This window comes from Dermacentor variabilis, chromosome 6, assembly GCF_050947875.1.
Source record: "Dermacentor variabilis isolate Ectoservices chromosome 6, ASM5094787v1, whole genome shotgun sequence".
In the NCBI taxonomy this organism is placed as follows: Eukaryota; Metazoa; Arthropoda; class Arachnida; order Ixodida; family Ixodidae; genus Dermacentor; species Dermacentor variabilis.
The window spans coordinates 4688522-4712656 of NC_134573.1; the positions used below are offsets into that span (position 1 = coordinate 4688522).

The 24135-nt window shown below is 45.2% G+C and overlaps 1 protein-coding gene across 6 annotated transcripts in view; it reads right to left on the reverse strand.

The window, feature by feature from the left end:
* Positions 1 to 24135, reverse strand: part of MAPk-Ak2 (MAP kinase-activated protein kinase 2) — a 397658-nt gene that overhangs the window by 224066 nt on the left and 149457 nt on the right. For all 6 annotated transcript variants that reach the window (XM_075694688.1, XM_075694691.1, XM_075694687.1 and 3 more), the window contains exons 4-6: positions 6458 to 6537; positions 6205 to 6331; positions 1811 to 1886 (exon numbers count right to left, since the gene is read on the reverse strand). In XM_075694688.1, the coding sequence (XP_075550803.1) occupies positions 1811 to 1886; positions 6205 to 6331; positions 6458 to 6537 (283 nt within the window). The remainder of the gene's footprint in view (positions 1 to 1810; positions 1887 to 6204; positions 6332 to 6457; positions 6538 to 24135) is intronic.

A 24135-nucleotide genomic window follows, 5' to 3' on the forward strand; every position in this document is an offset into this window, starting at 1 on the left:
CGGATAATGAATACCTTCTTCCGCAAGCAGGATAAATGAAAGGGTACGTGGAGGAGCCCGAATGGCAAGACTATAAATGAAATAGACCTGATACTCTGCGCTAACCCTGGCATCATACAAGATGTGGACGTGCTCGGCAAGGTGCATTGCAGTGACCATAGGATGGTAAGAACTTGAATTAGCCTAGACTTGAGGAGGGTACGGAAGAAACTGGTACATAAGAAGCCGATCAATAAGTTAGCGGTAGGAGGGAAAATAGAAGAATTCCAGATCAAGCTACAGAACAGATATTCGGCTTTAACTCGGGAAGAGGACCTTAGTGTTGAAGCAATGAATGGCAATCTTATAAGCATCATTAAGGAGTGTGCAATAGAAGTCGGTGGTAACTTTGTTAGACAGGATACCGGTAAGCTATTGCAGGAGACAAAAGATCTGATTGAGAAACGCCAAAGTAGGAAAGCCTCTAACCCTACAGCTGGAACAAAACTGGCAGAACTTTCCAAGTTAATCAACAAGCGTAAGATAGCTGACATAAGGAAGTATAATATGGATAGAATTGAACATGCTCTCAGGAACGGAGGAAGCCTAAAAGCAGTGAAGAAGAAACTAGGAACAGGCAAGAATCAGCAGCAGATGTATGTGTTAAGAGACAAAGCCGGCAATATCATTACTTATATGGATGAGATAGTTCAAGTGGCTAAGGAGTTCTATAAGTCATATCATAAGAAGCCAACAAACACTGACACAAAGGACAACATAAGGGGAAATTACTTGTGCTTAATAAATGAAATAAAGAAATGATAAATTAATGGAAATTAAAGTGGATGAAAAAACAACTCGCCGCAGGTGGGAACCGAACCCACAACCTTCGCATTTCGCATGCAACGCTCTACCAATTGAGCTACCGCGGCGCTGTTTTCCTATCCACTTTCTTGGGTATTTGTGTGTCCTAGTAGAACCCTGGGAGTGTTAGCCAGCGCCACCACTCACAGACCTTGGCGGCGGACGTGGAACGTCCTTTCTGCTGCAGGCGTCACGAGAACATGATCTTTTTGGATGAAGGCAACTGGTCAATAAACCAACATATGCTACCTGAAGGCATCAATGTTCCCGGATTCAAGACCCTCGTTATGTAATAAACGAGAAGAAAGAGGGTTAACCAAGGGGCCCGATTTTTATTAGTCATATCATAAGAAGCCAACAAACACTGACACCAAGGACAACATAGGGGAAATTGCTTGTTCTTGATAAATTAATGGAAATTAAAGTGGATGAATAAACAACTTGCCGCAGGTGGGAACCAAACCCACAACCTTCGTATTTCGTGAAGGTTGTGGGTTCGCATTTCGCATTCTCGTGACGCCTGCGGCAAAAAGGATGTTCTATGTCTGCCGCCAAGGTCTGTGAGTAGTGGCGCTGGCTAACACTGGCCGCTCCAGTAAAATGGCATTCCAGTAAAAGGCTATTGAAGAGATAAAACTTCTTCATCACAGCAAAGAGAGCCCCAGAAACAATGTAGGCAAGAAAGCAACACTACAGAACATGTCGCATTTATTAAGCATGCCTGCAGTATCAACTCAGAATGCTTGCACAGACCAGCCATGTGACGGAAGCAGCGAGGGAGACAAGTCTACAGGGTGGTACACATAGTTTGATACATCAGATCTGCTGGCAGGTGTACAAGAAGCACTTGTTTTTGCCTCTTAATTTCAAGAAATATTTGCCATGTTTGCGAAAATAATGGGAAATTGCTATTTTTCATAGCGCCGCTGCAACTGAAGGCCTTGGGATGGCTAAGCAAACAACTCACAGTATGTACATGATGACACCCAGGGACCACATGTCACAGGACTTGTCATACCGTTCAGGGCCTAGGACCTCAGGAGCTGAAAGACAGCAAGTGATATGGGGCAAGGCTCACTGAAGGTGAATAAAAGATGAGGCAGTTAGTTTCGACTGTCTGCATGCACAAAGCATGCAACACAGATGCTGCAGAGGAAGATTAGAACACTAAATGACTGGCTGCATTTCAGAGCTTACTCCCAATCATTGTTCAAGTCAAAGGCAACAGCAGGCGCAGAGCCAGAGACTCTCAAACTGCTTTGAGAAAATTTCTCGTGTTATTTACAACCATATAAAGCAAACAGAAAATGGAGCCAAGAAAAGCCTATGAGACATTATGTTTACTTGAAACTTAATTTAAAATGTGTCAGTGCGGCTTCGATAGAATTGTCACAAAAAGAGCTAAAACACCTACAGCGTGATCTGTGCTTAAATAACTAGCGTCACAAGATAGGTCCTTCAGTACATTCTACACATGTCACTCTTCTTTTCTACGAGCAGAACATTGCAGTGGCAGTGGGAGTCAGATTAGGGCCGGCACACCCTGTTAACATAGTTACAAGCTCGCTCCCACCCAAGCAGGCCACTGTGGTACATTTGGAAAGGAGTATGTGACCAAACCTGAGTTCATCCACACTTTGGGATGCCACCTTGTGAGCAGCCCAGACTCCACCCCCTTTTCCAGGGTTTTGGTGAGGCCACACGGTTCATAAATCAAGAAAGCATATTTAGCGCCAGCAAACAAGGACGAAAGGGAGACGACAACACAATGCGCTAACTTCAACAACTTGATTTTTAGGAAATACACCTATATAACCCATGCACAGTGGCGCCACCTTATCCAAATTTTACCCATCTAAAAAAGCCGTCTCCTTATCTAACAGGTTGATTGAAGGGGCACTAACACACGTGTCTCTATTCCGCCAGATAGCCTGAGCTTCAATTATCTCTCGCACGTCTTTATCTTTGTGCTTCGCAAGAACCCGGCAGGATTCATACACCGGCGCACAGCCGCATTCTTGACAGTGGGTTGACAGATGACCCAATTAATTTTTAGACCTAAAAATTAATCTGCAGAAAACTAAACTAATGTTTAACAGTCTCAAAGAGAACAGCAATTTACAATAGGCAGCGAGGCACTGGAAGTGGTAAGGGAATACATCTACTTAGGGCAGGTAGTGACGGCGGATCCGGATCATGAGACGGAAATAATCAGAAGAATAAGAATGGGCTGGGGTGCGTTTGGCAGGCATTCTCAGATCATGAACAGCAGGTTGCCATTATCCCTAAAGAGAAAAGTGTATAATAGCTGTGTCTTACCAGTACTCACCTACGGTGCAGAAACCTGGAGGCTTACGAAACGGGTTCTACTCAAATTGAGGACGACGCAACGAGCTATGGAAAGAAGAATGATAGGTGTAACGTTAAGGGATAAGAAAAGAGCAGATTGGGTGAGGGAAAAAACGCGAGTTAATGACATCTTAGTTGAAATCAAGAAAAAGAAATGGGCATGGGCAGGGCATGTAATGAGGAGGGAAGATAACCGATGGTCATTAAGGGTTACGGACTGGATCCCAAGAGAAGGGAAGCGTAGCAGGGGGCGGCAGAAAATTAGGTGGGCGTATGAGATTAAGAAGTTTGCAGGGATGGCCTGGCCACAATTAGTACATGACCGGGGCTGTTTGAGAAGTATGGGAGAGGTCTTTGCCCTGCAGTGGGCGTAACCAGGCTTATGATGATGACAGATGACCGTATTGCTTATTTTTCACAGTTTGGCAGTGTTCCCGTAATCGGTCATTAAGACATCTCCCTGTCTGTCCGATGTATTTTTTCCCACAGGACAGCGGAAGCTCATATACAACAGTTTCTACGCATCCCACTGGCGCTTTTCGATGATTCGTAGAGCATCCGGCAGCTGGCTTACGGTACGGGTCCGTTAATCGACATATTTTTGCCAGCTTTACTGGTGCGGAAAAGATCACTTTTGTGTCCACCCGGCTAGCCATTTTTTTAAGTTTATGTGCCGTTCTATGCAGGTAGGGCACTACCGCTACCTTCCTTCTACGTTCCGTCCCTTGATTTGCCGTGTCCCGTGTTGTGCTATCTGACCTGCACCTTTTTAGCAGCCCCTCGACGACCGAAACTTTCACTGATTCCCGAAACCCTGCTGCTGATAACCTTCCCGATTGATCCATAAGGCTCGTATAGATCTTGTGGTGGCAAGACTTATTTAGAGCATTTCCAAAGCATAAGTTGGCAATGCTCCTCTTGACGAGCTTCGAGTGGGCTGACCTATACGATAACAGGGGCTTATTAGCTCTAGGTTTATACTCCCAACACGTGTGCCATTCCATGAACTCGAGCTGAATATCTAGGAAGCGCAGCACGTTATTGGAGGGCTCTTCAACCGTGAGAGTAAGTGGGCTAAGGCCTGCAGAAAATACTTCGTAAAGCTTGCTTACTGTAAAACGTGCGTCTAGTTCAAAAAGAACGAGATAGTCGTCAACGTATCTGACAACTTTAACCACCCTGTGCTCCGACAAGGTATGGGACAGGTTTCTGTTATGGTGAGCTAGAAAAATGTCACTTAGTATGGGCGCCAAACATGAACCGATGCAAACCCCTTGCTTTTGAATGAATATGTCGTCATTCCATGCTGCATATGTAGAGTGAAGGTAGCAACTAAGCATATCTAAAGAGCCCTGAACGGACAAACCGGCTGAATTTTGGAACGAAACCAAGCCATACTCGTCTATGCACTCTTCTACACAAGTTATTAGTTTCCTTTGAGGCAAGGAGTAGTACAAGTCCTTTATGTCAAAGGAGCAAGCTGATAAGCTTTTGTCAGAATTTTCCTTCAGGAAATATACGATTTCTGCAGAGCTCCTAACCAAAAATGGGTCATCAATATTAAGAATTCGCAGCTTATCTTGCAAGAAAAGAGCGAACTTTTTCTGCCATGACCCTGTTTCTGAAACTATTACCCTTAATGGGCAATCGGGTTTGTGCGTCTTCGCACTAAACATAATTTGAAGGCAACCAGACTTTGCATTGTCAATTTCACGAACCAACTGACTAAGGTCTGCGTTCTTACAAAGACGCTTTGCTTCTAGCTTGATTTTTCTGCGAGATACATTACTACACTGGTCGAACACAGAGGCAATCGCAGAGCAGGCTTTCGTATTAAAATCACCTTCCTTGAGGACAACAAAGCCACCTTCCTTGTCCGCTGGCAAAACACACAGACCGTTCTGCCTCAAAAACGAAGTTGCGCGCTTAACCGGTACACGCGAGACCATCGGTTTGTTGCGCGAAACCACATCGACCCCTTCGGAGATACATCGATTCACTTCACCTTGTGGAGTGCACTTTGAAATCCTTCACCTGTTAGATAAGGAGACGGCTTTTTTGAATGGGTAAGATTTGGATAAGGTGGCGCCACTGTGCATGGGTTATATAGGTGTATTTCCTGAAAATCAAGTTGTTGAAGTTAGCGCATTGTGTAGTCGTCTCCCTTTCGTCCTTGTTTGCTGGCGCTAAATATGCTTTCAATTTACCGACACGCCCAACAAATGGCAATGCTACATAAATCAAGCCCAGCCAGAGAATGCCTGTGCTTGAATAACTGGTGAGTAACTGGCGGCAGTGTGGTTTTTAACTCGCGGGCACAGTTGTGGTCATGGCCACTGGTGTTTTCATCTTATTAACAAGGTAGACAAAGAAAGCACTACTGTCAACTGAATCTTATTTTAGGAAGCACCAGGCACTACATTGCTTGCACTCATGCATCAAATCATTGAATCATGAACCCTTGTTGTGACAAGAAGAGACAATTCATCAGCTTTTAAAAGCATTGCTGTACTTTTATTTGCACTTATCAGTGTTCTTGTACAGCAATTTGCATTTATGAAAAAGCAGAAGCAGTCATGGGAGTTTGACAATGTAATGTGAACTTTTTAGGGCTCACTAGAAAGTTCACATTAATGTAAAACCAACTGTCACGAAAGTCAGAAAGTCATGAAAGTCAGTACTTGATCTACGAGTGGGTCTTTGCGAATCTCATGCAAACCTAATAAAACTCATGTAGGATATCACCAACTCAGTAAACCAGTAAACCATAGCACTGCACATAGGATATCAACTTTCTTAGAATTTCAGGGCAAACAAGAAAAATGTGGATAGGCGGAGAGGAGCCAAGAATGCCGCCCTGCCTGTTCTCATTAACATCACATGCAATAAGGCCAAGTCTCAATGATGAACTCACACTCAAGCTGAATCATGATCTCATGAATAAATTCACTGACTCCTGGTTACTACCAATTCCAAGGTGCTGGTACGGTGCATGCTATTCGGAGAACTCACCAACGTAATATGGTGTATAGCACGGTGTTTGTAATGAGTTGAAATTTGTAGTTTCCTTGGCAAAGCCAAAGTCCGTCAGTTTAAGGACTGCACTGTCATCAGGCTTGGAGTACAGCAGGTTCTCAGGCTGCAAGGAGCAACAAATGTACAGGACTCTGCAGACTAAAATGAGGAACTGTAGAATACTAAAAATGAACATACGTGCAATTAAAACAAATCTTGCACATTATACGTAAGTCTGTGAAGAGCTTACCTTTAGGTCCCGATGGGCAATGTTCATGCGATGAAGATGAGCGACAGCTTTGCATATGTCTCGAATAATCTCCGCAGCCTCTGATTTAGAAAACAGAAAAGAAGGGCACACCATTTATGATCACTGCAATGTGCTGCGAGATCAATTCAGCTTTGCTCTGTTTGCCTACTGGTAAGCTCAGATTCCAGAGCTGCTCTAGGGTTCTGTCCCTCGTTCAGGGCAAATCTCTTCTCTTCAACTGTAAAGCTGTGCTGACGTTTTCCTGAATGAGTGCAAGTTAGAATGATTGCAGGATAATTCAGAAGAAGAAGAGGTGGGCCACTAACCACTTATTCTGTGGCACCTATCAAAACTGTTACACTCGGGAAAAAAAAAATGACAACACAAAAAAAACAGCTCATTCTGCACATGCCAGTAGACATGCCAGTAGAAACGTGAATTTTTTGCATGACAAAGCTGTAGATGGAGAGCCTCCATACATCATGTCTGCAGCGTTGTTTCCTTCTCCTGAGCGTTGTTTCCTTTTCTATTCTTTGCCTATCTTTTCTTCCTCTTTTCCCTCCTTAGCGTGATGAAGAGTTCCTCACACTTTGTTTGCCCCCGCCTTGTGTAATGCCTCCGGGCCTTTAAGGCTTCAATAAATGAAATGAAAAATCTCTCCTAATCTTGCTATGGCTTCAGCTTGTGCTATTTCATTTGTCAGCTGATTATGATTATGCCCGCCAACAGCCCATTTGTCCAAGTCAGGGGCACAGCCCCAACTTTTGCTGTGAGAAGAGAGAAAACCGAAAGCTGAGATTTCATTCCTAATATTTGTAACCATAAAACCAGAGTTTAGCTTTTATGTGGTTCTTTCACATGGTGGCAATTCTTGGTGTGGAAACAGCATTCAAGTTAAGTGCAAAGCTTCCACCGGTGCAGTGCATGATGCCCACTGAACACATTTCATGTTTTTAATGATTAGAAAGCAGTTACTCTTACAATGTTTAAAATAACACTAACTTACCAGCAAAAAGTGACTAAAAATTTTTCTAATAGTCTAAAAAGGCGAATTTATTGTTAAGGTTGCTAAATAATTGCTCAATTAAGCGACAAAGTCACTGGTTAGTACTGCTGGGACACAAGTACGCGCAGAGGACAGAGACAACTAGACGGCATGAATCCCAACTGTCAACTGGTTTTATTTTTCTTCAGCCCGCCTTGGGGCGCTGCTCGCCCTTCCCTCTCCTCACCATCAGAGGAGAGGAGAGGGAGAGAGAGAAACCGGTTTGAAGGTGTACTCGCGGCTCGCTCTTGCCTGCATGTTCTGGCCTGCTCGTGGCCGCCACAATACTAACATTGCCTAGCAGCCCACCATCCCTGCAGTGTCCCAGTAGCCGCAGCTTCGTGGAAATAAGCACATCCCCTAGAATGTACTAAATATGCTCTCCCGCACCAAAAACACTCTCTTCTTTTACGACTACTTAAGGTCGGGTGGGAATGTGATGACAAATGTTTAACATCATCCCTTAGGAGTCTCCCTATATTTACTGCAGTGAGCTTGATTATCATGCTTGAAACAATGCTCCAGCACGGTTTCTGTATTATTGCTGAACGAGAGCCAAGGGAGCTTTATGTGCAAGATAATTCCACAAAGTGCAAATGAAATCATGGACAATATATCATTATATTCTTTAAAAAATTATGAAAGACCTCTCCTCCCAAGCAATGTCACACTGCACCGGCGATGTCATAGCGTGACCAATGCATGTGCAGTGCCCATGGTTGTCGTGAAAAGCACTAATTCTTGGTGTGGTAGTGTTGTTGTGGTTGTGCGATGAGATGGACAGAAGAATGGGAGGAATGCAGCCGACAGATTCAACAGATCTTCCATGGAATAAAGTGACCACTGCAAACCAGCACTATAGTGGACCTAGAGGTTTTTAAGCAGTTGGCAATGTCAGCAAAGTAAAATATCATGTTATTACATTTCATCTGGTTGTCCAACTTGTGGGTACTTGTGACAAGACCCAGTCTTGCACGTCATGTTCTTCGGTCTCCCTGAAGATGGCCAGGTCTTGCTGACGGTGGGCACCATCACAGGTAGCAGCCATGAGTGCAGGCGTTCATGACACTCATGGCATTTGTGGCTGGAGCATGAGGGATGTAAAAAGGTTTATTCTCAATCACTCCTGAAAAGTCTCAGTCACAATGATGTGTGATGTGTGCACATGTGATCTTCTACAACATGCCGCAGGAACCACAGGGGTCATGTGCTCTGGAAAAAACATAGGGAAAGAGGACAGAAGGGATACCAAGAAATGAAGCATCCAAAGAGATATGCAGAAAAAGAAGTGGAACACAGGGAGAGGAGAAAGGCATCACTGATGCGGGCCACTGTAGATGCCAGCTGTGCTCTGGCAACAGAAAGGAGCCACCTGAAAGTTGACTGGAGACAGCTCCTGTGTCCTGGCAGCTGTGCCATGCTCCACGGTCAAGCTCTAGTCCCATGCAGCTGTCACCAGCCACTGTCCAGTGCCTTGGAGGCGTGGCAAAATCAATGACATGGGGCACTACCAACCACGTTGAACGAATGAATGAATGTGTAGTTTTTATTGGTGCAAGGGCCAGGTATGGCCAAAGAGCGCCAAGCCAGTGTTGATGAATTCACAGTGTAGTTATGAGTTCAACGAGGTTGATGTGACGTGGCTGTAAAGGGGCCTAAAAAATAGTCGCTCTAGAGTGCGTAAAATCTATCTCTTATAAGATCATGTGGATGATAATGACATGTTATATGAGCAATAAAATCCATCGTGAGAAAATGATGCGTTATAAAAGATATTTGACTTTGTAAAATTACCTGGAGCGCTACTGCCTCACCAGAGCCCTTGAAACACAAGGGCCCGGAGGCATGTGCTATACAGTATGACTATCACAGTGGCTTCCTCTCAAAAGAGGAAGCGCTACGAATATATAAGACTAATAACGTGTAGGACAACATCTCTGAGGAAACCTAGGACTGTGTTTGTATTAAAAAGCGGTTCTGGACTGAGAAACATTACAGGATGAAGAGGAATGTGTTGACGGTATGCTAAGGAAAAATGTCTCCTTCTCTCAGATTCGGCTTTTCGACACTCCAGGAGGACATGGAGCACGGTCAGCCTCTCCCCACATCTGCCACAGGTTGGAGGGTCATTTCCGGTGAGTAAAAAGTTATGGGTGCCAAATGTGTATCCTATTCTAAGACGACAGAATAGGACATCTGTCCGGCATGATTTTAGTGCAGAAGGCCAGAACCCTAATTGTGGCTTTATCACGTGCAGCTTATTATTTGTTTCCCTGTCCCACAAGCGTTGCGAGTAGTTTCACAGTTTCCTGCGCAAGAAGGGCCTCAGATCTGTGATAGGGACTGCAGCAGTAGGATGAACAGAATACAATGCAATTGATGTGACCATCTGGTCCGTCAGAACGTTACCTTCGATGCCCCTATGACCCGGCACCCAGCATATGATGACATGCTGCTTACATATATACGCTTTACATAGAACGGAACATAGTTCATTGATTACTGGATTTTTGTGCTTACAAAATGACATCAAAGCCTTCACAGTGCTTAGGGAGTCCGTATATATAACAGATTTTTTTAGTTTTGTTTTTCTTATATGCTTTACAGCCGACAATAGTGTGTAGGCCTCAGCTGTAAAGATGCTTGTTTCCGGATGCAGTACATCTGATTCCGAGAAGGATGGGCCGACGGCTGCATAAGACACCCCCTCACGTGATTTCGATGCGTCTGTGTAGAACTCTGTGCAGGAGTGTTTGTATTGCAGTTCCCGGAGATGTACCTGGACCTCAATCTCTGGGGCGTGTTTTGTAACTTGCATGAAAGATATATCGCATTGTATCATCTGCCACTCCCAAGGAGGTAGCAGCTTAGCTGGAGGCATTAGGCGGAGCTCGATGAGTGGGACATGCATTTCATCACTATGTTCCCTCACACACAGCGAGAAAGGCTGTCTTACGGAGGGACGATTATGAAAGAGTGTAGCATATGTCATATCGTTAATGGTATTAAAACACGGATGTTGAGGATTAGAGTGGACTTTCAGAAAATATGTTTGGCTGATGTATGTTCTCTGCAGATGAAGTGACCACTCATTTGATTCTACATACAAACTTTCAATGGGACTTGTTCTGAAAGCGCCAGTGGCCAGTCGAATTCCTAAATGGTGAACCGGATCTAGCATCTTTAGCGCGCTCGGGGCTGCAGAATGATAAATCACGGCAGCGTAGTCCAATCGTGATCGAATGAGGCTTTTTTGGAGATTTATCAAACATTTTCTGTTGCTGCCCCATGTTGTATGGGATAAAATTTTCAGTAAGTTTATTGTTTTTAAGCATTTCACCTTGAGATACTTTATGTGTGGAATAAATGTTAGTTTAGAGTCAAGTAAGATACCTAAGAACTTGTGCTCTTTGTTCACAAGGATTTGCTGGCCATACATTTCGATATTGGGATCTGCAACGAGGCCTCTCTTTCTTGTGAAAAGCACACAAGAACTTTTGTTCGGGTTCACTTTAAATCCGTTTTCGTCTGCCCATTTAGATACTTTGTTCAAGCCCTGTTGTACTTGCCTCTCACACACTGCAAGGTTGCAGGATTTGAAGCCTATTTGTATATCATCTACGTAAACAGAATAAAAAATGGCTGGTGGTAATGAAGCACGAAGGAGGTTCATTTTCACGATAAAGAGTGTGCAGCTAAGCACACCTCCTTGAGGTACACCATTTTCTTGTATAAAAGGTCGCGACAATACATTGCCAATTTTCACGCGGAAGGTATGTTTGGACAGATAGCTTTCTATTATGTTTAGCATATTTCCACGGATGCCCATCGCCGAGAAGTCTGGCAAAATCCCGTATCGCCAAGTCGCGTCGTACGCCTTCTCCATACCGAGGAATATCGATAAGAAGAACTGTTTATGTACAAATGCATCGCGGATATTTGCTTCAATGCGTACAAGATGATCAGTTGTGGACCTCCCTTCTCTGAAGCCACACTGATAGGGATCAAGCATATTGTTCAGTTTGTGGTGACACAATCCGCGCATACTTCTGCGCACCCTCCGTCTTCTTATCATTTGGCCCGGCATAACACAGCTGCACGCTGGACTGCATGGTCGTTAAAACATAGCGCCACCGCCACGTCACCCGAGGTATGCGTCACCGACGGTGGCTATAAAAACAGGCTGCCTGGCTGAGAAAGACGGCCTTCTACCTTCCACTACTGTGACGAACGTAGCATTGGTATGCCCGTCCGCTGCCATCGTTAGTCGAATAAAGAAGCGTTTTTATGTTGGGATTCGTCCTTCGGCAGACACGACATCCCACAAGTTCAAGGAAATCTATTAGTCTACGATTAATCATTTTTTTGAATAGCTTACAAAGACAACTTGTAAGAGCTATCGGGCGATAACTTGCCGCCAAGGAATGGTCTTTACCCAGCTTCAAGACGGGAATAACAATAGCTTCCTTCCATGAGGATGCGAGGTATCCGGCAGCCCAGATAGAGTTGAAAAGTGCCAGAAGTGTCATTTGTGTGTCTTCGTGTAAGTTCTTAATCATGTCATAGATGATTCTATCAGCTCCCGGTGCAGAGCTTCTACATGTGCTCAATGCAGCTTTGCGCTCGGCAATATTAAAAGGACTGTTATATGGTTCATCCGGACGGCATTTACGATCAAGTGTCTTAAGTTCAGCTAAGTGTTTATATTTGAGGAATGATTTTGTGTAATATGTGGAGCTTGATACATGTTCGAAGTGTTCGCCCAGAGCGTTCGCCTGGTCCTCCAAGGTATTCCCTTGGTCGTCCACTAAGGGCAGAGGATGGATTTGTTGCCCCTTTATCTTTCTTACACCATTCCAAACTTTAGATTCTTGAGTGTAGGATGTGATGCCCGAGAGAAACCTCTCCCAGCTAGCTCTCCTTGCCTGTCTCTGCGTGCGCCTCCCTTGTGACTTTGCCAGTTTAAATTCAATGAGGTTTTCTGCAGTCGGGGAGCGACGCAGCAAACCCCACGCTTTGTTTTGTTTCTTTCGTGCCAGTCTGCACTGTTCATTCCACCAGGGTACCCGTTTTTACAAGAGAGACCTTGTGTTTGGGGAATGAACTTTTCAGCTGCGTCGATTATAAAACAAATAAAATATGCTACTGCATTGTCTATGTTAAAATCAGTGATAAGATCTCGTGATAAGTTGCTTCCTTAAAATCATTCCATTCGGCGGAGGCTAGTTTCCACCGGGGCGTATGTAGGAGGCATTCATATTGAGGAATTGAATTTAACATTACATGAAAGTGGTCACTTCCATAGCGATTTTTTTATTACATGCCATTGCAAGTCCGGGAAAATTGAAGCCGAGCCAATAGACAGGTCTATTGATGAATATGAATTATTATGGATATTATAATAAGTTGGCTCCTTCTTGTTGAAGAGGCATGCACCGGAGTTCACAAGAAAATTTTCAATGAAACGGCCTCTCGCGTCACATCACGAGTCTCCCCACATGGTGTGGTGGGCATTAAAATCACCTGCGAGTATGTAAGGGTCTGGAAGCTGGTCAATGAGGTTATAAAAATCACTTTTTTCCAGATGAAAATTAGGGGGTATGTATAAGCAACATACAGTGGTTAATTTATTAAAAAGAATTGCCCAAATTGACACTGCCTCAAGGGGCGTCTGAAGGGCGACCTGGTGACAAGCTATGCACTTGTCCACAACTATTGCTACACTGCCAGACGAGGTATTCGCCTCGTTGCGGTCTTTACGGTAGATGGCGTACTGACAAAGAAAGTTTGTTTGTGTGCATTTAAGATGTGTCTCCTGAACACACAGCACCTTTGGGTTATGTTTGTGTAAGAGTTCTTTAATGTCATCGAGGTTGTGGATAAGACCTCTAACATTCCAGTGTATTATTTGTGTAGCCATATTTTTCGTATTTTTATGCTGTGTGTCAAGAGGAGTCAAGTCAGAGAAATGACTTACGGAGCCTTTTCAGGCCCCGTGATTATGGTACGAGTTTTGTCTTTTTTGGAGCGGTCGTGAGACTCGCGCCGCTCCCGAGGCGCTAGATGCGCCTTCTGGCTCGGGGTTGTGTCCATCGACTTTTGGGAGCCGCTGGACTTCCACTCACACGAGCGGGGTGTTTTCACCTAAGGCCTTGCCTCGAAAAGCAGGGCCTTGGAGGCCACCAACCCAGAGGTCGATGGGCCCTCCTTCGGGGACAGCGCAGCAGCGCTGGCTGCTGACGCCAGGGAGGCTGGTGGCAAGGCCACAACCACACTCGTTGTGGGCTGGGCCGGAGCGGGAGTCTGCTGCGACACTGCCCCCTTGCGCGCCGCACCAGCATACCCTGAGGTATGGAAAAATGAAACACGTTTCCGCGCTTCTTGAAATGAAATGTTTTCTTTGATTTTCATTGTGATTATGTCTTTTTCTTTTTTCCATGTGGGGCAAGTTTCAGAGTATGCTGCATGTCCACCATCACAGTTGGGGCAGTGGAGTGTGCCATTACAGTTGTTGGATTCGTGTTTGTGTTCGCCACACTTTGCACAGGTAAGTCGGCCACGGCAGCTTTGCGAACCATGGCCATATCTCTGAGACTTAAAGCATCTTCGGGGGTTTGGGATGTAAGGCCTGACTCTAATTTTGGTATATCCCGTTTCTAGGGTTTCTGGTAGCATGCTCGATGCAAAGGTAAGGATGAGATGCTTAGTTGGAATGTCTTTGTTGTCTCGCTTGATCTTTGTTCTTTGCACTTGAATAACATTGTGTTCTTTCCAGCCCTCCAGGAGCTCTTCCTCGCTTAGGCTCAATAGATCTTCATCAGAGATGACTCCTTTGCACATATTCAATGATCGGTGGGGAATAACGGTCATTGCCACATTACGGAATGCTAGGAGATTGGTGAGTTTGCCATGCTGCTGAGTGTGGCGGACCTCAAGAAGAAGGTCGCCACTGCTCATTTTTGTCACTTTGTAGCTAGCACCTAGTGTTTCGGTAAGGCATTTAGCTACGATTAAAGGTGAAATAGTTCTGACTGTCTTATCGGAATCTTGACTGTGTATTACATGAAAGCACGGGAAAGTTTCTTTCCGCTGACTGAATAGCTGAAAGGTTTCTTCGGTGCGCCCTCTTTTTGAAAGAGGACGATCGGAAAGTGAGGGGAATGACGTCTTAGCCATACAGAATAATTTAATTTCGGTAGCTACGCCAGCCGCCCACCACAGAGCCCAACAAGAGGACGCCACAAGTCCGGGAGGAAACGCAGACGCCAGCTGTACGTAGCTACTATAACCTAATATAAAATACCCAAGGTTGGATACATACACCAAGTTAACCCTTGCCGCCTAGAAATCCTGAAGTGAGAAGAAGTGATAAGAAGACAGGAAAGAAGAGATAGCGAGAGGAAAAGCAAAAGGTTGAATAGAGGGACAGGAAAAGAGGACTGCCGATTTCCTCCAGGTGGGCCAGTCTGGAGGTGCCGTCTATGTGAAGCAGAGGCCAAAGAGGTGTGTTGCCTCCGCCGGGGGGCCTTAAAGGTCCAGACACCCAGCATCGGCTCAACCTCCAGGATCCCCCTTTCCCCAGACATGGCTAAGCCGCGCACGGCTACATGCGGGAGGGTCCAACCCTCGTGTGCTCGAGTATGTGGTGTCGCAACACACCAAACGCCTGCTGACGCAGACGCCCCTGCGGGGACCAACCACATTCTGTGCTATGGGCAAAGGCAGCATATTGCCACATTTACATGCCACCATATTGACCACATCTTACGCCCCATGTCAGGCCACCTTCTGAATGATCAGGACATTAATTGTATAAATGCTTCTATTTGAGCGTGGTGACGGGCGTCTGTCTAGGGTAGAGCTTTAGTTCTTACATTTGTTTTGGCATGCAACTGTTCTTGTCAGTCTGCCACAATAAATGACAGGGGATGTGTCTGCTTCATTATAATGCATTCATTATAGACAGCAAGGAGTTGAATTTTAAGCATATCTAATATTACTCAAGCTCTATACAGTGGCACATGCCACCACCCAGTTTCAAAGGGTACCGTTTGGGTCTCGTATGGTGGTTATGGAAGTACAGGCCAATTCAGTGATCTGATTGGGCCAAGCCACTTCCAAGCACCTTTTGGAACAGCAGGTCAACCTTTTGGAGCAGCTAAATCTTCACTTTGAAATGCAATATGGATTTTGCGCTGACATGGATATAGAAAGGGGGTACAGGACACATGAAGGGCTGCTTATAACTCATTTATTTTCAGAAACAAATAGACTGAGTGACCTGTTTTTAGGTGATGAGAAGCCAATAAAGACGCCAAGGACAACAAAGGAGAAATTACTTGTACTTACTAATTGAATTAAAGAAATTATAAATTATTGGCAATGAAAGTGGATGAAAAAACAACTTGCTGCAGGGGGAACAATGCAACATCTTCACATTACGCATGCAATGATCGCACGCATAATGCTAAGACGCATAATGCTTGGTGCGAACAATGGCAAATGTCTATTAATTTTGAAAAAACTGTTTCTATGAGAATCACACATAAGAAAGAACCTCTTCAATTTGCATATAATGTTGACAATGTATCTCTATCAGAGGTAAGAGAGTACAAATATTTGGGCCTATGGATAACCAATGAGCTTTCCTAGACTAAGCACATAGATACTGACTGACTGACTGAATAAACTTTATTGAAACCAGCAAGAGATGGTGGCTGGGCCTAGGCCTCCCACATGGGGACATCGAGGTGTTGCCTCTTCGCCGCCTCGCAGGCCTGCTGGGTCGCCCAGAGTTGGTCGTCAAGGTTGGGGCTACGCAGGGCAGCGTGCCATCTCGACGAGAGGGTCGTGGGGTTAGTGTCAGGGTATTGGTGTGTACAGTCCCAAAGCAGGTGTGGAAGTGTGGCTGGCTGTGTCTTGCAGATATGGCACGTGGGATTGGGGTAAATGTCTGGGTAGATCTTGTTATAAAGTTGTAACGAGGGGTAAGTATTGGTTTGTAGCAGGCGGAAAGTAGTAGCCTGCGCTCGGGATAGTTTTTTGTGTGGGCCGGGGAAGGTTCTACGCTCTAAGTAGAAGGACTTCACAAGATCATTGTAGCGTGTCAGGCGATCCCTACTGGTGGGGGCAGCCTCCCCTTCTCCCGCACAGTTAACTAGGCCTCGCGCTAGGGAGTGGGTAACCTCGTTGAGGTTGGGGAGGTGCGGGTGGACGGTGCCTACATGAGCCAGGAACCAGACGAGCGTAACCTGATGGTCGGCTGAGCGGGGCGCTTGTTGCAAGATGCGCAAGGCTTGGTGTGAAATACGGCCGTTGATAAAGTTGATAACGGCGGAGCGGGAGTCAGAGACGATGGTATGGCATGTTGGGTCTAGTGTGGCTAGCGCGATGGCCACTTCTTCAGCTTCCTCAGCGTGTGGGGTTACTAGGCTGATAGCATGGTGGAGACAGCCTTCACGCGTGGTGACGGCTGCAAAGCGGGTACCGTGGGGATATTCGGCGGCGTCGACGGAACTCACCGTCGTGGCGAGTAAGGGATTTGGTGAGAACCGTGGCACGTGCTGTGCGACGTGCGTGGTTGTATTCGGGGTGCATGTTTCTGGGGATAGGATCGGCGTGAATCCAAGCTCAAATGGTGGAGGGGATCTGGTGCTTATGGCCGTGTTGATGGTGGTAGGTGATACCGTGCGAGGTGAAGATATGGCGACCCGTCGCTGTGAGAGTGAGTCTCTCCAGCTGAGAGCGACGTTGGGCCTCGATGAGCTCGTCTAGTGTGTTGTGGACGCCTAGTTGAAGGAGGAGGTCAGTGCTGGTGCAACCGGGGAGGCCGAGGGCTTGTTTATAGACACCGCGTATAAGTATGTTGATCTTGGTTTGTTCAGCCTTGTACCAGTTTAGATACGCAGCAACGTAGGTGATGTGGCAAATTACGAATGACTGGATTAATCGGAGCAGATTCTCCTCTTTCATACCCCCACGGCGGTTGGAGACCCGCTTCAAAAGTCTCATGGTGTTGGCTGTATTCATCTTGATTTTGGCGAGGGCCATGCCATTCGCTCCGTTCGCAAGCCGAGCACACGGATATTGGTGACAAGGGGTATGGGGCTGCCATCCATGAGATGAAGTGCAATGTCTTCGTAATGGCGTTTAGCGGTGGAGTATTTTGGATGGCGGCCACGGAGAGTAGGCCTGTAGAGAAGGAGTTCGGACTCTGCAGGGGAGCAGCGAAGCCCCGTGCCTTGGATATAGGTCTCGACTGTGTCAATGGCGGATTGTAGTGCCGTTTCTATTTCGCCGTCACTGCCTTTGTGGGCCCAGATGGTTATATCGTCAGCGTATATGGTGTGGGTGACACCGTCCACTTGCTGCAACTCCTTGGCAAGATTAAAAAGCATTGGGGAGATAACGGAGCCCTGGGGAGTTCCCGCGCTGCCCAAAGTCTGGGCGTCGGAGCGGAGATCCGCCACCGAAAGGAAGGCCGTGCGATTAGACAGAAAGTCTCTGACGTAATTATAAGCGCGCGCACCGATATTAAGGCGTGAGATGCGGTCAAGAATGGTGGAAGGGGCTATGCTGTCAAATGCTTTTTCGAGGTCGAGGCCGAGTATAGCTTTAGTAGTACGTGTTCTATCTTCTAGTATATGGTGCTTAAGTTGTAGCATGACGTCTTGGGTCGACAGGTGGGCCCGGAAGCCAATGACAGAGTGAGGATACGCTGCAGTGTCTTCCAGATGGGTGTTAATTCGCGTGAGGAAGGCATGCTCCATAACCTTTCCCACACATGAGGTTAGTGAGATGGGGCGAAGATGATCGAGGCTAGAAGGTTTGCCAGGTTTCGGAATAAGGATGACCTTTGCTGTTTTCCAGGCCGGCGGAATGGCTCCATTACGCCAGCAGTCATTGATATAATCTGTCAGGTGGGTGACGGAGGCATCATCCAGATTACGAAGGGCTTTGTTCGTGACCCCATCGGGCCCAGGGGCAGAACGGCTGTTTAATTTATGCAGGGCGGCTTGGATCTCAGCGACACTAAAGTCTTCGTCCAGTGGGGGGTTGGGGGCCCCGGTGTAGGAGCCGTGAGATTGCACTGGGCCCACGGGGAGATACTTGATGGTGAGGTAGTCTAATACTTGGGCACAGCCCTGTTTCTTCCTTTCTGTATAGAGAAGTTTAGTAAGGCGATCTTGTTGGGAAGAGCGGGTGGCTTGACTATCGAGGAGGTGTTTGAGAAGCTTCCAAGAAGAGGGACAATGGATCTGTCCGTCAGCAGTATACTGTTGTTGCAAATTTTTTGCGTAAACTATTTTTCTTGAGGCGCTCACTGAAATCATCTACGTCTGGTGTTCGTTTACTGGCGTACAATTCCTACATTTGTCCGTTGTTGGAATATGCCGTAATTATTTGGGACCCATTCACTTTAACCAATATTAAAAAACTGGAACGTATACAGCATAAAGTAGTTAGGTTTGTTTTTAATTCATACGGCCGCGCGTCTGTTGGTGAGCTCGTAAGACGCAGTGGATTACCTCCAGTGACTGTGCGCAACCGTATCTATCGATTAAAGTTCCTCTTTCAACTCGTAAACGGCCATTATAAGGTTAACACTTCCAAGTTCCAGGTTATAACACGAGACGAAGGCATGCTTTATCGATAACCCCCATCAACGCACGGAATAACTGTTTCAAATATTCTTTTTTTCCTAGGACAATAACAGACTGGAATAATCTTAATTCTGACATTGTTACCCAGAATTCCTTATCAATGCTTGAAAAATGCTTGCAAATGTTATGAATTCGTACGTTATCTGCTTGTGTGTTTTTTTCTTGCATGTTATGTATTCTTCACCAATGTCTGAAATTGCCTGTATATGTGATGAATTTTGTATGTGTTTACATGCTTGTATATTTCTGTGTATACCCACCCTGCTATGATCTGACTTCAGATTGCAGTATCTATAAATAAATAAGACAGGGGATCATTCCCACGAGGGGAGCGAGCTTGCCGTAATGCGATCAAGTGCGCACGAGGGGGCGGAGAGTTGGCGTGCGTCATGACCGCGGCTGCACATGGCTGTAAGCACGACTGAGCGCATATGCAGCTGCGCACTCTTTTTTAGAGGTAATCTGCCATGTATGCAAAGAGTGGGCGTGCCAAAATGGCAGCGTACCATACAAGCAGTCTTCCAGTGTGTTTAGTATTGGAGTTTGCGTAATCTCGAATTTTGGTGACCCATTAGAGCGAGAGGCAGATGAAGCATTCGCTACCCATTGCCGGTGCTTTTCCTGATGGCATCGCTCCAGTACGGGAGACGCTATCGGCAACAGGGGCGGAGTGCACACAAAGGCATGCTTGCGTCGCTTAATTCATACTGCTCATGTAAAGTTATCGTTGACGTACGGGGCACTAAACCATGTCATTCATCGCCGACTTCCAAATTTATGAAAATGAATTGTTTTCTCATTCAGACTTGCTTTTTTCCATTGCCCAATAATGTGGAAAATTCTGCAGCCTTTTTCCATGTAACAAATATTGATCGGCGACTGTACTTATTTGCATAAAAGGTCTAATTTCAATACAAAAAATTTCGATATAACGAAGCAAGTTGCCGATTTTTCCTACCTATCTCAAGGCTTAAATGTAAATACAAGTTTTTGCACGTTAAACATACATGTTCCTTTCTGTCTGTCAGACATGTAACTCACGTACACTCATTTAGAAATTGTAACACAAATAGTATTTTGAGGGCTGCATGATAAACATTTATATCTTTAATGACATTAAAGATTTAGCCACCTTTTTGAGAAATGCGAACTTCTGCTGGCGTCCCTTACAATTCTTCGTTTTAAGTCTAAATGGCTAACAAGTGAAGGGAGGCCAGCAAGAGCTCTTCTAGATGTTGATCAACGATCTACACTGCTACGAGTCCGCACTGCGAGAAGGGCCTTGCAAGACATGAAATGGGGCAAAGCGGTAGAAGAAGGTGGGATAACAGTCGATTTTATAAAAGATGGAGGAGACACAATGCTTAAAAAACTGGCGGGCTTTTATATGAACTGTCTATCGACTTCAAGGGTCCCAGAGAACTGACAGATGCCCACATTATACTAATCCACAAAAAGGGAGACATTAATGAATTAAAAAATTATAGGCCCATTAGCTTACTCCCAGTATTATATAAAATATTCACCAAGGTAATTTCTAATAGAATAAGGGCAACACTGGACTTCAGTCCACTAAGGGAACGAGATGGCTCCACAAGAAGGGATACTCTAGAATGGAACACATTCACGTCATCAATCAGGTAATCGAGAAATCTGCAGAGTACGATCAGCCTCTGTATATCGCTTTCATAGATTTCGAAAAAGCATTTGATTCAGTAGAGATACCAGCAGTCAAAGATGCGATGGAATGAAGAATGTTAGGTGCAACATTAAGGAGACAGAAAGAGAGCGGTGTGGATCAGAGCAGATGGTGATAGGCGATATTCTAATTTATTTATTTATTTACTTGAACATACTGGTAGCCTCACATTTGAGGCTGTTGCAGGAAAGGGGCAGGATACATATTCAAGAGAATGCAGTTCAAGTAGGCGTGGACATAGATAAGTTTAGGTTAGCAAGGCAGTAAATGTGCACTTTATATTCATTATACAAATGCTATAAAAGGAGGGGGGGAAAGTAAACGCCATGTTGGAATGTGTAGCACACAAAAGAAGAACAAAAAAAGAAAATGTAAATATGCTGGACATTCATTGCGCAAGAGACAAGACTCGGCAGGTACTGGGCGAGTCATGAGCAGAAAAATACATATATATATATATATATATATATATATATATATATATATATATATATATATATATATATATATATATATATATATAATCAGCCTGGTTACGCCCACTGCAGGGCAAAGGCCTCTCCCATACTTCTCCACCTACTCCTGTCATGTATTAATTGTGGCCACATTTTCCCAGCAAAATCCTTAATCTCATCCACCCACCTAACTTTCTGCCGCCCCCTACTACGCTTCTCTTACCATGGAATCCAGTCCCGTAACCCTTAATGACCATCAGTTATCTTCTCTCCTCATTACATGTCCTGCCCATGCCCCCATTTCTTTTTCTTGATTTCAACTAAGATGTCATTATTTCGCGTTTGTTCCCTCACCCAATCTGATCTTTTCTTATCCCTTAAAGTTACACCCATCATTCTTCTTTCCATAGCTCATTGCGTTGTCCTCAATTCAAGTAGAACCTTTTTCGTAAGCCTCCAGGTTTCTACCCCATACGTCAGTACTGGTAAGACGCAGCTGGTTATACACTTTTCTCTTGAGGGATAATGGCAACCTGCAGTTCATGATCTGAGAATGCCTGCCAAACGCACCCCAGCCCATTCTTATTCTTTTGATTATTTCAGTTTCATGATCTGGGTCCGCAGTCACTACCTGTCCTAAGTAGATGTATTCCTTTACCACTTCCAGTGCCTCGCTACCTATCGTAAACTGTTGTTTTCTTCCGAGACTGTTAAACATTACTTTAATTTTCCGAAAATTAATTTTTACACCCACCCTTCCGCTTTGCCTCTCCAGGTCAGTGAGCAAGCATTGCAATTAGTTGCCTGAGTTACTAAGCAAGGCAATATCATCAGCAAATCGCAAGTTACTAAGATATTCTCCATTAACTCCTATCCCCAATTCTTCCCAATCCAGGTCTCTGAATATCTCCTGTAAACACGCTGTGAATAGCATTGGAGAGATCGTATCTCCCTGCCTGACACCTTTCTTTATTGGGATTTTGTTGCTTTCTTTATGAAGTACTACGGTGGCTGTGGAGCCACTATAGATATCTTTCAGTATCTTTACATATGGCTCGTCTACGCCCTGATTTCGTAATGCCGCTATGACTTCTGAGGTTTCGAGTCAATCAAATGCTTTCTCGTAATCAATGAAAGCTATATATAACGGTTGGTTATATTCCGCACATTTCTCTATCACCTGATTGATACAGCAGTGTGAATATGGTCTATTGTTGAGTAGCCTTTACGGAATCAAGTCTAAGGTGTTCCTGATTCTATTTGCAATGACCTTAGTAAATAGTTTGTAGGCAACTGACAGTAAGCTGATCGGTCTATAATTTTTCAAGTTTTTGGCATCCCCTTTCTTATTGATTAGGATTATGTTAGCATTCTTCCAAGATTTCGATATGCTCGAGGTCATGAGGCATACACAGGGTGGCCAGTTTTTCTAGAACAATCTGTCCACCATCCTTCAACAAATCTGCTGTTACCTGAGCCTCCCCAGCTGCCTTCCCCCTTTGCATAGCTCCCAAGGCTTTCTTTACTTCTTCTGGCGCTACTTGTGGGATTTCAAATTCCTCTAGACTACTCTCTCTTACATTTTCGTTGTGGGTGCCACTGGTACTGTATAAATCTCTATAGAACTCCTCAGCCACTTGAACTATCTCATCCATGTTAGTAATGATATTGCCAGCTTTATCTCTTAAAGCATGCATCTGAGTCTTGCCTATTCCTAGTTTCTTCTTCACTGCTATTAGGCTTGCTCCGTTCATGAGAGCATGTTCAGTTCTATCCATATTAAACTCCCTTATGTCAGCTGTCTTACACTTGTTGATTAAGTTGGAAAGTTCTGCCAGTTCTCTTCTAGCTGTAGGGTTAGAGGCTTTCATACATTGGCGTTTCTTGATCAGATCTTTCGTCTCCTGTGATAGCTTACTGGTATACTGGCGAACGGACTTACCACCGACTTCTATTGCACACTCCTTAATGACACCCATAAGATTGTCGCTCATTGCTTCAACAGTAAGGTCCTCTTCCCAAGTTAAAGCTGAATACCTGTGGCATAGAGGTAGAACATCTGCCTCGCGTGCAAGAGGACTGTGGTTCGAATCCCGCTGCCGCGCAATTTTCCACCGAATAAAAAAAAAGAGAGATAATCCGTGTGTTGATAAAATTGCATAAACAGGCCTAGAAGTGCGGCCTGATCCCGGTTACCAGAACCGGTAACGCACTTCCAGCACCAGAGCAGGATTGGCCACAATAGTGCAGTACTTGGCCACAACCTCCTATATGACTACAGCAATGAAACCCCGGCCCTCAGTCCCCAGCAGCTGCGAGGCTACTGACCCCGGCGGCAGTCAGACCTGTGACGCAGCAGAGGGTGCTAAGAATCCCTGGATCCGGACAGGCCGCCATTGGAATCTGAACCTGGCAACATTTAACGCTAGAATGTTACCTAGTGAGGCGAGTCTAGCAGTGTTATTGGAGGAATTAGAGGGCAGTAAATGGGATATGATAGGGCTCAGTGAAGTTAGGAGGACAAATGAGGCATATACAGTGCTAAAAAGCGGGCTTACGCAACCTGGAGGCTTACGCAACCTGGACGCTTACGAAAAACCTGGAGGCTCACGAAAAGGGTTCTACTCAAATTGAGGACGGTGCAACGAGCTATGGAAAGAAGAATGATAGGTGTAACGTTAAGGGATAAGAAAAGAGCAGATTGGGTGAGGGAGCAAACGCGAGTTAATGACATCTTAGTTGAAATCAAGAAAAACAAATGGGCATGGGCAGGACATGTAATGAGGAGGGAAGATAAACCGATGGTCATTAAGGGT